Source organism: Dendrobium catenatum, unplaced genomic scaffold (assembly GCF_001605985.2).
Source record: "Dendrobium catenatum unplaced genomic scaffold, ASM160598v2 original_scaffold_238182, whole genome shotgun sequence".
In the NCBI taxonomy this organism is placed as follows: domain Eukaryota; kingdom Viridiplantae; phylum Streptophyta; class Magnoliopsida; order Asparagales; family Orchidaceae; genus Dendrobium; species Dendrobium catenatum.
Window position 1 is genome coordinate 556,534 of NW_021556590.1, and position 12,351 is coordinate 568,884.

Below are 12,351 nucleotides of genomic sequence, written 5' to 3' on the forward strand. Positions count from 1 at the left end.
TTCACTCTAGTATGATGAGGATTTTTATCTTCATCATCATGATGTAACATGATTACTAGACTGTTTATCATCGTTATCATAGTGATGGTCGCACTTCTTTTAGCAGGTTAGACTGCTCTTCATGCAATGAATTTCATGATCCCAATGCCTTTATTGATTGGTTCACCAAAGTTGAAGAAATTCATAGCTGGAATAAGATGGCGAATGACAAGTGAATTGAGTTCATTTTGATTAACTTGATGGGGGCTATAAAATGCTTTGAAGAGGAATGCAATATGAGCTTCAAATTGCAAGAACGCCACCTATTGACCTATGGGATGCCACGTCTTTGCGCTATAGCAAACAAATATCTACTTTAGTATTATCATCAAGTTGTTGCACCACTGCAGAACCCTTTAACAAATTTCTCTTTCTATCATAAACTATTTGAATAAGTTTGAGGACCCTGTCACATGCAACCTTCCAAACTAGCTTGATTGGTTGATAATGTCTAAATTCATTCAAGGCATTTGCATGGATATGCGTATGGTTTTTGATCCATAGAAACCCCAGCATAATTGAGACCTATAATCACATTTCAGTAGCAGAGATATTTTAGAAATGAAAGCAATTGTTCAGAAAATCTATTATAGAAATACTACTATCAGCCAATAAATTTCGTGCTTCTCTTCTTGTTGGTCCTAGAACCATTCGTCAATCTATATGGTAAAAGTCACTGCTTTACTCAAATTCTTTCTACTATAAATCAAACACAAAAAAACTAATATTCTGCTTTTATTTTACATCCAACCAAACAACTTTAAATTGAATCTACTGAATTTATTTTACACTGAATTTATTTTATATTGTATTTCTTTTTTAGCAAACCAAATGGCCCTTTTATGTAAATTTTAGAATATATTTTTAAGTCAATGCATTCATGTTGGGTTCTAATTTTATTGGACATTATGTCATTTAAATTGTCTAAGATAAATGTGATGAAATTTGTACCTAAGATTACTTGCATGCTTGGCCATACAACCTTTTGTCTGCAAGCTGCCATATTGTAATGTGATTCTAATCATAGGACTGTTCTCTTGTGGTAGGTATAATTTACAGGGACCTTAAACCAGAGAATATTTTGATTCAAAGGGATGGACACATCTTATTGACTGATTTTGATCTATCTTGTTTGACATCTTGCAAACCTCAGGTGCTCTATTATGAATGCTGCATTTTCACTTTTTTATTCATGATGATCATATTCTCTAATCTTTAGCATTTTTTCTTTCATTATTGTTTCTTAGATTCATTAGCATTAAGATTGTTTTTGGCATGCTTGAAGTGAGAAAAGTATGTTTAATTTAATGGTAGATGCATTTGATTTTTAATTCGTTGTCACCAGACATGTACGTGTACAATTGTGTGCTGTATTCATAATTTTTAACAGTTTTATTTAAAATACATATGAATAGCCTTATCGCTAGAAATACAAAAGGAGTAATTGTATAAAGAAAAATAAATTGGTTAGTAGCTGTATAATTTTGCAGAGCTCTTTTAGTTGTAGGTCCGTCCTTCTGAGATCCCCGTACTGTTTTGAACCTTCGAATGCAATTTGCAATCGGAGAATTGGAGAAGGGGTTTTGGATATCAACAAATAAAATGATAGCATGCGACTACTGTAACTTGATTTAAGAAGAATCTTATTAATGATAACTGACATACATTTCCTGAAACCAGCAGTTGAGAAAACTTGAGGATTTACATGGTCTATTTACACTAGCCCTATGCTACAATTATGTTGAACTTAAGCTTTTATCAAAGTTCTAACAAGCAATATATAAAATATGTAACTTTTAAATGTTTGAATGAAGTTCTTTGTTCTTTTTTTCACTTAAGCTAGTAAAACAAGATCTTTGATACAATATTATTATCCTTATGTTAGAGCTATGGTTGATTATCTAGATTAGCAACTATCATTATTCAATCTCATGATGACCTGTTAATTTACCTGAATTAACTGCTTGTCATTGACCTTTGTTGATAGCTAAGCATTTAATGATGAAATTATCCCGTATAGTTTAAACCATTAAGAGCCACACCGATTTGTACATTACTCAATATAAATTTATTATTGAAAAGTTTACAAAGACATTTTTTTAGAAGAGAAAGTTGAATAAAATTATGAATCATTATAAGGATTGATCAAATACCTAAAATCAAATTTTAGGTACAAATAACTTACATATTCATTTTTGGAAAGTTGCTCGAATATTGGTGTAGTTTACCAATTTTTTTTAATAATATCTTAAGGATTAACAGGATATTTAGAGAAAAAAATATAATGATACTATTCCTGAAGAATAAAGATATTCAGGATTGTGTAATTGTGGGTAAGTCAAACTTAAGAGTTATGTTATAAAGTTATAGAACATAGTTTTAGAAATTTATGTCAGTATTAAATGGCCAATTTAAATTTTTACTAGAAAAATATTCTGTGTTAATTAATCCAAAAAGAGGAGAACAATTAACATATATTTTTATGGGTTTTATCTTTTTTTTTTTTAAAGCATATGATCTTACTTAAAAGCTGATTTGATGGGTTTTAAGGTGAAATTATGTGCCTAAGATATGTTGAAGTTACTAAAATTATTTATCATATAGAGTAGTGACTAGAATTAGTAGTTGTTGGATGACCAAATATTCTTTAATCTTAGCATAAATATGTCAAGAATGAGCATTGAGGCAATATTTTTTTTGGATATGGAGATGCTTATAAAAAGTATTCGATGTGGTATCTTGGTGTGTTAATGAATGTAAAATCAAATTGTGGAACAAAGTTGGGCTTGATATACTAATAATTAAACTCATTTTCAACCCAAAAGTTTTTATCAATAGGTAAGTAACAACTATTTAGTATTCTACACTAACATGTTTTTTACTCTCTGTTATGGGTTTAAACCAATACTATCATTTGTCTTAATAATCTCCACTTGCATAAGAGCTCTCCACCTCAAACAAAAGTTTTTAAACATTATTAAGTAAAGTACACCCGGAGTTTAGACCAATAAGAGCCATAAACCCTATGACCACTTGATCCAAACTAAATTATTAGTTTTAAGGCCACTTCTTAAGGAGTGTGAACCAAAGGTGGGCCAATGCTCGGCCAAATACACTAATGATCAAATTTATCTTCAACCCAAAAACTTAATGCATATAGTTGTACGATTTGGGCAAATTTGAAATTTGAATTTTGACAGATTCGTATTGTACAAAAGATTTCATACTGTACGATTATTAATGCATCTTGTCTAATTTGGACTGTAGATCATGCAATTGAATCAGGATTAAATTTGATTAACAATCGTATTGTACGATTCACATCATCCATTACAATTTAACAGGAGCTTTGTTGGACGAAGTTTGGTTTGTCTTGGACAATTCTTGATTCAATATAGCTGATTGTACTGTACGATTAATAATCTTACACTTCCATCTAATAGAACTTAGAAACATATGCTTAATTAATCAGATAGTACGATACACTTTTTGTACTTTACAATCAATACAACATAATTAAAAATTAGGGTTTTATTTAAATAGTCCATTTTATTCTTTTGAATTGAAGAGAGAGGATGTAAGTAGCCTGAGACTTTTTGTTTGTGAGAGAACTTTGGAGAGGGAGAGATATCTATTTGCTTGTGAGAGTGTCCAATCCACATGGCAGAGAGAAAGTGAGGTGAGGGAAAATTCCTTGAGCAAGTCAAAAGGTGTGTGAGGGAGTCATATGGTTGTCCTCATCGCCCATGACCTTGGGTCCTCCGGGTTGTGGTTTTGGAGCTCTTGAAGAGGAGCTCTAGGGAAGAAATCTTTAGTCGAAGGGCTTTTGACTAGCAGAGGAGGTTTTGGGAGCAACATCTTTGTCATTGCGAGGAGTAGGAGTGAGCAATATCCCCATCATAGCGAGGAGCAAAAGGAGGGAGCGACATCTCCGTCGTTGCGGGAAGCAGGAGTGTTCAGGCTTTCTGGGAGGAAGAGTTTTGTGAGGGAGAATGGCTTCTCCATCTTGCTGAGTGCAGAAATGGCATTTAATAGTGAAATTCTTATAGAGGAGGACCTTTGGGAAGTTGATGTTGGTCGAGTTTGACCGAACCACTATAAAAATTATGGTTTACTTTTTCTTCTACTTTTTCTGCATTTTATTTCTGCAAGCTTTACTTTCTGAGATTTGTGGTTTGATCATATTGTGATTGCTATCTTTCGTTAGTTTCAATTATATTAGTAAGAACATTTGCTTTGAATAAATCTTCAGTAATTATGAAAATATCTTTTTGTATTGTTGCTTTATTGTTTTCCAAAGCTATAACTATTATTCAAAGTTATTCTTCATTGCATATTGGTTTGTTGCTCTTTAATTAAAATTTTAAAATAACCAATTCATCCCCCTTCTTAGTGTTTCATAGTATTTTCATAAACGTTTTGACAAAGTGTTTTCATCATGAGCATTGAAAGAGTCATCTAAATGTAGCGTGAATTAGCAAGAAAGGAGGGAAGTACCTCAGAAAGAACTTAGAGATTGTAGGTATTAATTGGGTAGAAGCTTGGATGATTAAAAATATCATGGAGGATGGTTTGATAACTTGGGAAGGGGGATTCTTTGTTTGTGCAATAGAGCAAAACCATGTACAAACATGTGCTGGTTTGATGGCTTGAGAGTAAAATGTGGTTATTTGAAGTGATGAAAGTAGACATATAGTGGTAAGAATCTTGAAAATTTTTGAGGGAGCTCTTTAATTATGCTTGTAATGAGCAATTGGTCCTGGAAGTTAGAGAGAGAGGGTGTTAAGGATAATGGATGGGGATGCATAATAACTTTAAAATCTATAATGATGGAGGTCAAGGAAGTAGAGGGGTTAGTTTGACACATGTTTTTATATAAGCATAAATTAATGAAGTGTGTTAAGGAATGGAAAAAGATTTATTGCATAAATAGGATGTGTTAATGTTTGCTTGTGTATGTGATTTTTTAGTTTAAAGTGAGGAAAATTAATTGAGTTGATCATCTTAATTAGGTTTTTACCAAAGAAGGATTGTTTGACTTTTGGTAGCAATGTAGGAATTAATATATGTTGGAGTTTGGAATAGTGTGATAAATGGGGTGGGGTGTAAGTGGTTGATTAAAAGAGGCAGGAGGTGGCGATCAAAAAAGGAAATGGGAGAATGTTATGTTTTAATTAGTATTTGTTGACCTGCTGCTTAAAAAAAAAAGAAATTCCAATTCTTACCTGCTCCCCTGCCGCAGCACGTCGCACGACTCGAACGTCGACGTCGCCTCACACACGATCGCCAGCACGACTCGTTTGAGTCGTTAAAAGGCTCGAGGAAATGAGGCCTTCGACCTCCTCTCCCTGGCTCCCGAACTCCCGATCTATGCTTCCTCTTCTCCGATTCTCCCGCAGCTCCCTCATTTCCGACCCCACTTCCTGTCGGAACGAAAGTTACGACATTTTGGCCGGACGGAAGAACTGGAGTTCTCTCTCTGTGAAGTTAACTTTCTCCCTTCCTGCGCCTCTTCGGCCGAATCCCGTGAGAGAGAGAGAGAGAGAGAGAGAGAGAGAGAGAGCTCCCTACCCGATTTCCTCTTCTCCACCTTGCCCGACCACAGCCCCAAGCCGAACTCCCCCCTCCTGTCGGATCCAGCTTCCGCGACCAAGGCCGAGCTCGATCTCCCCTTGCCCGAGCTCTGATCGTGCCTCCCTACCCGATTTCATAAGGTAGTCTTTAGGTTATTATATATATATATATATATATATTAGTGTGTGTGTGTTTGTGGGAGGATGACCAAAAAAAAAATAATATACAAAAAAAAGCTTTGCCTCGATCTTCGTTCCCTCCACCGCCAGTCTCCGGGTCCCTGAAGGTATAATCCCTAAACTCAGGCTTTCGTCCTCGGCGTGTACGTCGGGCCGGTAGACCACCTAAGCACGCCTTTGTTGAGCGTGGTAGGAGGGAATTCGGTCCGACGCCTACGACGAGGCGGACAATCGCCTTCCCTCGCCCTCCTACTTCGACGTGCGTGTCGAGCCGGCGGACCACCTAAGCATGCCTTTAGTGAGCGTGGTAGGAGGGAACCCGGTGCGACTCCTACGACGAGGTAAGTAAGCGACCCTCGCCCTCCTGCCTTGACATGCGTGTCGAACCGGCGGACCACCTAAGCACGCCTTTAGTGAGCGTGGTAGGAGGGAAGCCGGTTCGACGCACACGACGAGGCCAGGTGAGCCTGGTGTACCCTCTTCTTTGCATGGCCGGAATAATTCATAAGTACCCCCGGGCGGGGGGAAAGCAAACTGCTCTTTTCTTGTAACAGGTACTGTCAAAGACCCCATGCACGCTTTTATTGCGCGTGGTGGGAAGAAAAATTATGGCCGCGGTGTCCTCGAAAGAGGGCACCTACCATGCATGCCTTTATTGTGTGTGATGGGAAGGCCCAGTTTTCTCGTAGTTTTCCCCTAAACGGGCGGGGGAGACGCCTGGAGGCTGCCGAAATTTCGGGTGAAAACATACTACACTTGGACCTGTTTTGAACTCAAAAGAACAAGAGTCTGGACTAAAACAAAGAGCAGTGAACTTTTGAACTTGATTGAACAGAGGACTGGTAGATCTAAATTAGAACCAAAATTCAAATGATTTCTAAAGGACCAAATCCAAATAGAATAAAACCAAATTGGAATCAAATTCAAATCAATTTGAACACAAAAATGAACCTGCAAATACTCCAGAAGACTTTGAATAATCATTTGAACATACATTCGAACTCAAATTCAAAGGAAGTAAGTGCGGAAGACACTAAAATTGGACAAGACTCGGACTACAAAGGACAAAGAAACAACCTTGCACACTGAGCTCAGGAGGTTGATTCGAACTGGACTCAGACTTGAGTCAGATTTGGCACCAATCAAACTACAACACCTCCTACGAACGTATTCAGTATATAACACGACAAATGCAAATACACAAAAACCCACCTGAGATTGGTGATAGGTGGGCATGATGTAGGAAACAATGGATCTCCTACGAATAGTTTCAGGAGCTCGTAGTGGCTACAATGTGTTCCCGTAAATATGTACAAGTTGCTTGTGGATAACAACAGTGTGTATGTCGTATGCACAACAAACCACTGTGGGCGCAAGTACAGTATCTCCCACGACGATCCCTACGAGGTCAAATAAACTATATTGGCAAAATAATAGTAACAAGTTGTAGAGTTCATATACGACTGCCATATGTGCCAATATGATCTCCGATTCAAACAAGTGCCTGTTGATTGAGATGACAATACTGGAGACCGGCAACCAAGGACCCATTCCTACAAACAAATGCAACCCAACAAATCCCACCTGAGATTGGTGAAAGGTGGATGTGATGCAAGAAATGAGGGTCTCTTACGAACATTCCTAGGAGCTCGTAGCAAACACAACAGATCCTTACAAACAAATACGAGCCGCTTGTGGATAACAACAGTGGGCATATCGTAAGCACCATCAAACCACTGTGGGCACAAGTACAAGTATCTCCTACGACGATCCCTACGAGGTCAAACAAGTATAATCAAACCACCCAACATTGGTGAAAGGGTGGATATGATGCAGAAGCAATGGGTCTTCTACAAACATTTTTAGGAGGTCGTAGGTCATAGTGGATACAGCGGTCCCCTGCAAATGGATACTTGTGGATAACAACAGTGTATTGAAAGAACAACGAATCACTGTGGACACAAGTACAAATATCATCTACAACAGCGATGATCAAAATCTCCAAGTATGTCGAGTACAAGGGCAACTCGATGTACGGAGAAGGACACCTCCTAGCAGAATGGGAGGAAAGTTCAAACAAATTAGAACTAAAATTCATGGTGCTCCAAAGTTTCTTCCTTGTCCCATCCTTAGGAAGAAAACAGTTCTGATGCCTACAAATACCGAAAATAACGGTCCGCTACACCAAAGATCCTGAAAGGAGTTATTTCCAAATTAGCAGTCATTGACTCCAAATTTCAAGAAAATCCCATCCCCGGTGAATGAGAAAAGGGGGAGTCAATGTCAAGATGAGGAAATACCTCATAACATCTGAATAACTACGCCACCGGATCCGCAACACTCGTACTAGCGGACATAAGGCATGTATAAGCTCTCAAATGAAATGTTGTGTGCATCCAAATGACAGTTATACGCACAACTACAAATATTTCAAAGTACCTCTGCACGTGCACTATAAATTGTATGCACATAGGTACACTAAAGGAGAAAATATAATCTTGACCCGCATGGGCCCCGGCGAGCATGTTATTGGTACACATGTGACGTCTAGGGATGTTGCGCGGGTCGATAAGTGAATTCAAGTTCAAACCCGATCCTTCTATACAGATCTATAGGAGTCGACAGGGTTTGAACCTTTAAAAAAATACACGGTTGTGGTGATCGTTGTATTTATTTAATACATTCATATTAGGCCTTTTAAGGCCTACAATCAAGAGAATTCACTGATCAAAGGCACAAAGCCTACGAGAATCCCAATTCTCCTAAGCAAGCAAATAGGAGTAGACAGGGTTCGAACTATTGGATAAATATACGGTCACGAAGTCGACCGAAATATTTATCTTATACATTCATATTAGGCCTTCAAGGCTTACAATCAAGAAAATTCACAAGCAAAGGCACAAAGCCTACAAGAAACCCGAAAATGCCTAGTCGAAAATATCATTAGGATCCATTCTCAAACAATCTCCTGTCAGTAAGGACGTGGTACGTGTCCTCTAACCGACGGTCTGCCGCCAAATGGCACCGCAGGATAAACGGTTACGACGATCCGGGGCCCTCTAAACCGAGTGGCTTTGCCGCCAAATGGCACCACGAAATACCGGTTATGGCTAGAGCCAATATGTTCCTTATTGGTATCAAATCCTTGAGATATGAATCAATAGGATATGATTGATAGGGCATGAAGCTCTCTGCAAGCTAAGGTGGATTCAAATTTGTCCCCTTAGACAAACATCAAACCCAGGTCTACAAGGTCCCCTTGGACGAAGCAACCCATGGCTGCCGACAAGGATTCTTCCGTCAGGTTGGGTCGACTACCTCCTCTGACTAAGTAGACCAGGGATCATGATGGCTCGGGACGACGGAACCATGAGATCTTGATCGGGTCTATCATCCACTCCCCCACCATCCGCTTTAAGTGAAAGATGGTGGAAATTTCTATTTTTAAATATCAAAATCTTCAAATTCTCCAATTCTTATGCCCTTTGCTACTACTATATGCCAGATAACACGTATCTCTACGTATCTGATCGATGACTAGCCTTAATCGAAAGTTCTCTCTCGTTACCGGGAGGGGTAATTAACTATAGGGGCTTGCGCCTATAGGAAACCAGAACTCAGATCATAAAGTCCTCGCAAAATGAGTGCGAAATCTCTGGGTAGTGTCTTATCTTTAAACCCATCTGCCTTCCAAACTTTACCCCGGAACTTATTCAGTTAAAACTCCCTCGCCGAATATAAAAGAAAAGCGCGAGCGGGGAGGCCGGGGCCGAATTTTCGGAGCCCACAGTATTGAAATTAAATGGTGTAACATGTGTATCCAACTCTTAATAAGTGGTTTGACTATCTTCATAAAGGTTTGAATAAAGAAGGGTTGCTTGACTTTTGGTGGTGTTTTAAAAATTAATGTGTTGAAAATTTAAAGTGAGTGGGCTAAGGTTAGCTGATTGAAGTAGGAGTAAGAAAATGTCTATGATGATTAGCTTTCAAATTGGAGAAAGGCACATCCAGTGCTTAAAGCGTTTATGATGCAAGGTCTGGAGAGCAACAAATCTTAATAATTATGGTTTGAAATGAAAAAAAAAGGTAGGTTTCTTAATTTTCATGTCCTGATCTGGGAGCTCGGAGTACTAAGGCAAGAACAGAATTTTGGATAAACTTTTTAAACATTCTAACATTACCATCAAAATGAAAAGAGAACTAAATCATAAATTTTCTTTTTGAACATTTCATATTGTACACCATTTTTATTTTATTTTCATCTTCATAGCATATATTTACAAAAATACTAGTATAAAGTTATTACATATAACTTATACACTACAAACTCCAGAAATGAACTTTCTACTATACAAAAACTCCTTTCACCTATTTAGGTTAACAGGGTTTTTTTTTTGAAAATGGTTAGCAACTAAAGGATGTGTTAAACAAGGCTAAGTATTTTTTAAATTATAGATATTCATAAATTAGGAAACCGTATACATGCTCGTTTTTATAAATAGATCAATATCATTTCAATTTCATGAAGCAATAAGAAGATTAAGTTATAACAATGATAGAATAAGATATTATTTGCTTTCTTTATTATTTAATATCTTAATTTATCTTCTAATACAACCATCGTAGTAACTGCCATTTAAATTGTATCATAAAGGCACACCATCTTATACATTTTTAGAACCTAACTCTGAAGGGCATGTAACCTTTTTCCATTTTATTTATATATATGGGTATATTGTGTTCCCGGCTAATATCATAAGGGATTGAATTTCATCATTCAGCATGTATATGTATTCACACCTATATAAATATTTATTTGCATTCCTCTCATTATACATTAATCATCTCATTTTCTTATCATATCAGAAAGAAACGAATTAATATTCAAAAACTGAGAAGCACTGATGTTATTCCTTTCAAAATGAGGATTTCATTAATGAAAAGAAAATCATTATACGACCTTGCAATAGCAGTCTAATTTAAGTCAAAACATGTATCAATTCATGTAAGGACACATAAAGGAATGCATTCGATTTAGAGAAACAAAAATAATAACTATAAAAAGAAAGCATAGTTATCGACTTTAACTCGGAGAATTTTTTTCCACTTGAAAGTTGCTTCCCTCAATACGACCTATATAGCATATGTTTCTTTTAATTCTCAAACTCTCTATATGATAATGTTATTCTTTATTTTACCCTTTTAATTATATCTTTAATATTTAACTTCAATAAAAAATATAACTATAAATAATTTTAACACATTTTTATAAATTCTTGAGGTATTTTATAATAAATTCATTTAACCTAATTCTCTCTTCTTGCTATTTTTTTAAATATTTTAATCATACTCACTTTAAATTTATTACTTATTATATCATTACAAGTTTATTATTTCATTCAAAATTATTAAGTTACATTTAAACAAAATTTATTACTTGGTATATGATTAAAATTTAATATTTCTAAAATTAGCTTTATAAATTATAATACAGACTTTTAATTAAAATCAAATCTTATTCTTATTCTTTTTCTTCTTCCTCCACTTCTTTTTCTCATACTTTTTCTTCTTCCTCTTCTTTTTTTCTTTTTTTCCTTATCTACTTCTTCTTAAAGGTACACCCCATTATGGGGGAAAGATAAATTGGGTAAAATTTTGAGCAAAAAATTATGCTTACATTTTAAATTTTTTTTGGTATTATACTCTTGGCTTAGGGAATAGAAAGGAAGAGAAATCAAAACTTTTAAGCACTGAAATCGTCACCAAATGACATCCTCAAAGCTTACTTGGTCGATCGTCCGGCCTAGCATACACAAAGCCCTCAACCACTTGCTCACATGCGGCTCATACATTAGGTCCACTCATGCATGCACCTTACATGCTCGTTCCACTCGCATACGCCTCAAATTGCCCACATGTCCACCCTCACTTGTGCAATTAGCCTTGCCTGTGCTCCACGAGGGCTTGCTCAAGCCTTGTGTCCCTGTCTGGCTTTCTTTTGATACTTCCTATCCACAAGAGCATTATCACTGTACTTCCATCAAATTCATAGGGATGAAGTGTCATGATCATAGGTGTCTTCAATAATGGGATGGGGATGAGGAATTTCAAGAAGAGAAGGATCAATTTTGTTGATATTGTATGCAGATGGTATAGAGACTATTTTTGTAGGGCTAGCAAGGGTAGACACAATTGGCCCAAAATTGAATGAATGTCATTGGTTCAATATTTTGATTGCAAATTTAAATTGATTATGGAGCAACAAACATTATTGGAGGAGCAAGTATCTGAACCTCTGAATGTGCCTCTTGTGCAAGAATGTTATATTTTCTTTTACAAGATGAGCTTTGAAATATCTAAGAGTAATTAAGCCTAATGATTTTGCAAAATAAGCCATAGGGGTAATGACTTCAAATTCGTGCTTCTACCAATATCCACTAAACATGGAGTTTATTCACATCTACTTTTCTAAATGGAGAAGTAACATCCATTTCTACCATAACTATAGTCAAATAAGGCCTAGAAAGATGAGTAATAGCAATAACCACTTACAAAGATT

The 12,351-nt window shown here is 36.5% G+C and overlaps 1 protein-coding gene across 3 annotated transcripts in view; it reads left to right on the forward strand.

The window, feature by feature from the left end:
* The window catches only part of LOC110100261 (phototropin-1A), a 46,802-nt gene that overhangs the window by 18,809 nt on the left and 15,642 nt on the right, over positions 1 to 12,351 (forward strand). For 2 of the 3 annotated variants that reach the window (XM_020827693.2, XM_020827691.2), the window contains exon 18: positions 1,086 to 1,192. The exons of the other annotated variant lie outside the window; for it this stretch is intronic. In XM_020827693.2, coding sequence (XP_020683352.1) covers positions 1,086 to 1,192 — 107 coding nt within the window. The remainder of the gene's footprint in view (positions 1 to 1,085; positions 1,193 to 12,351) is intronic. 3 annotated transcript variants of the gene reach the window in all.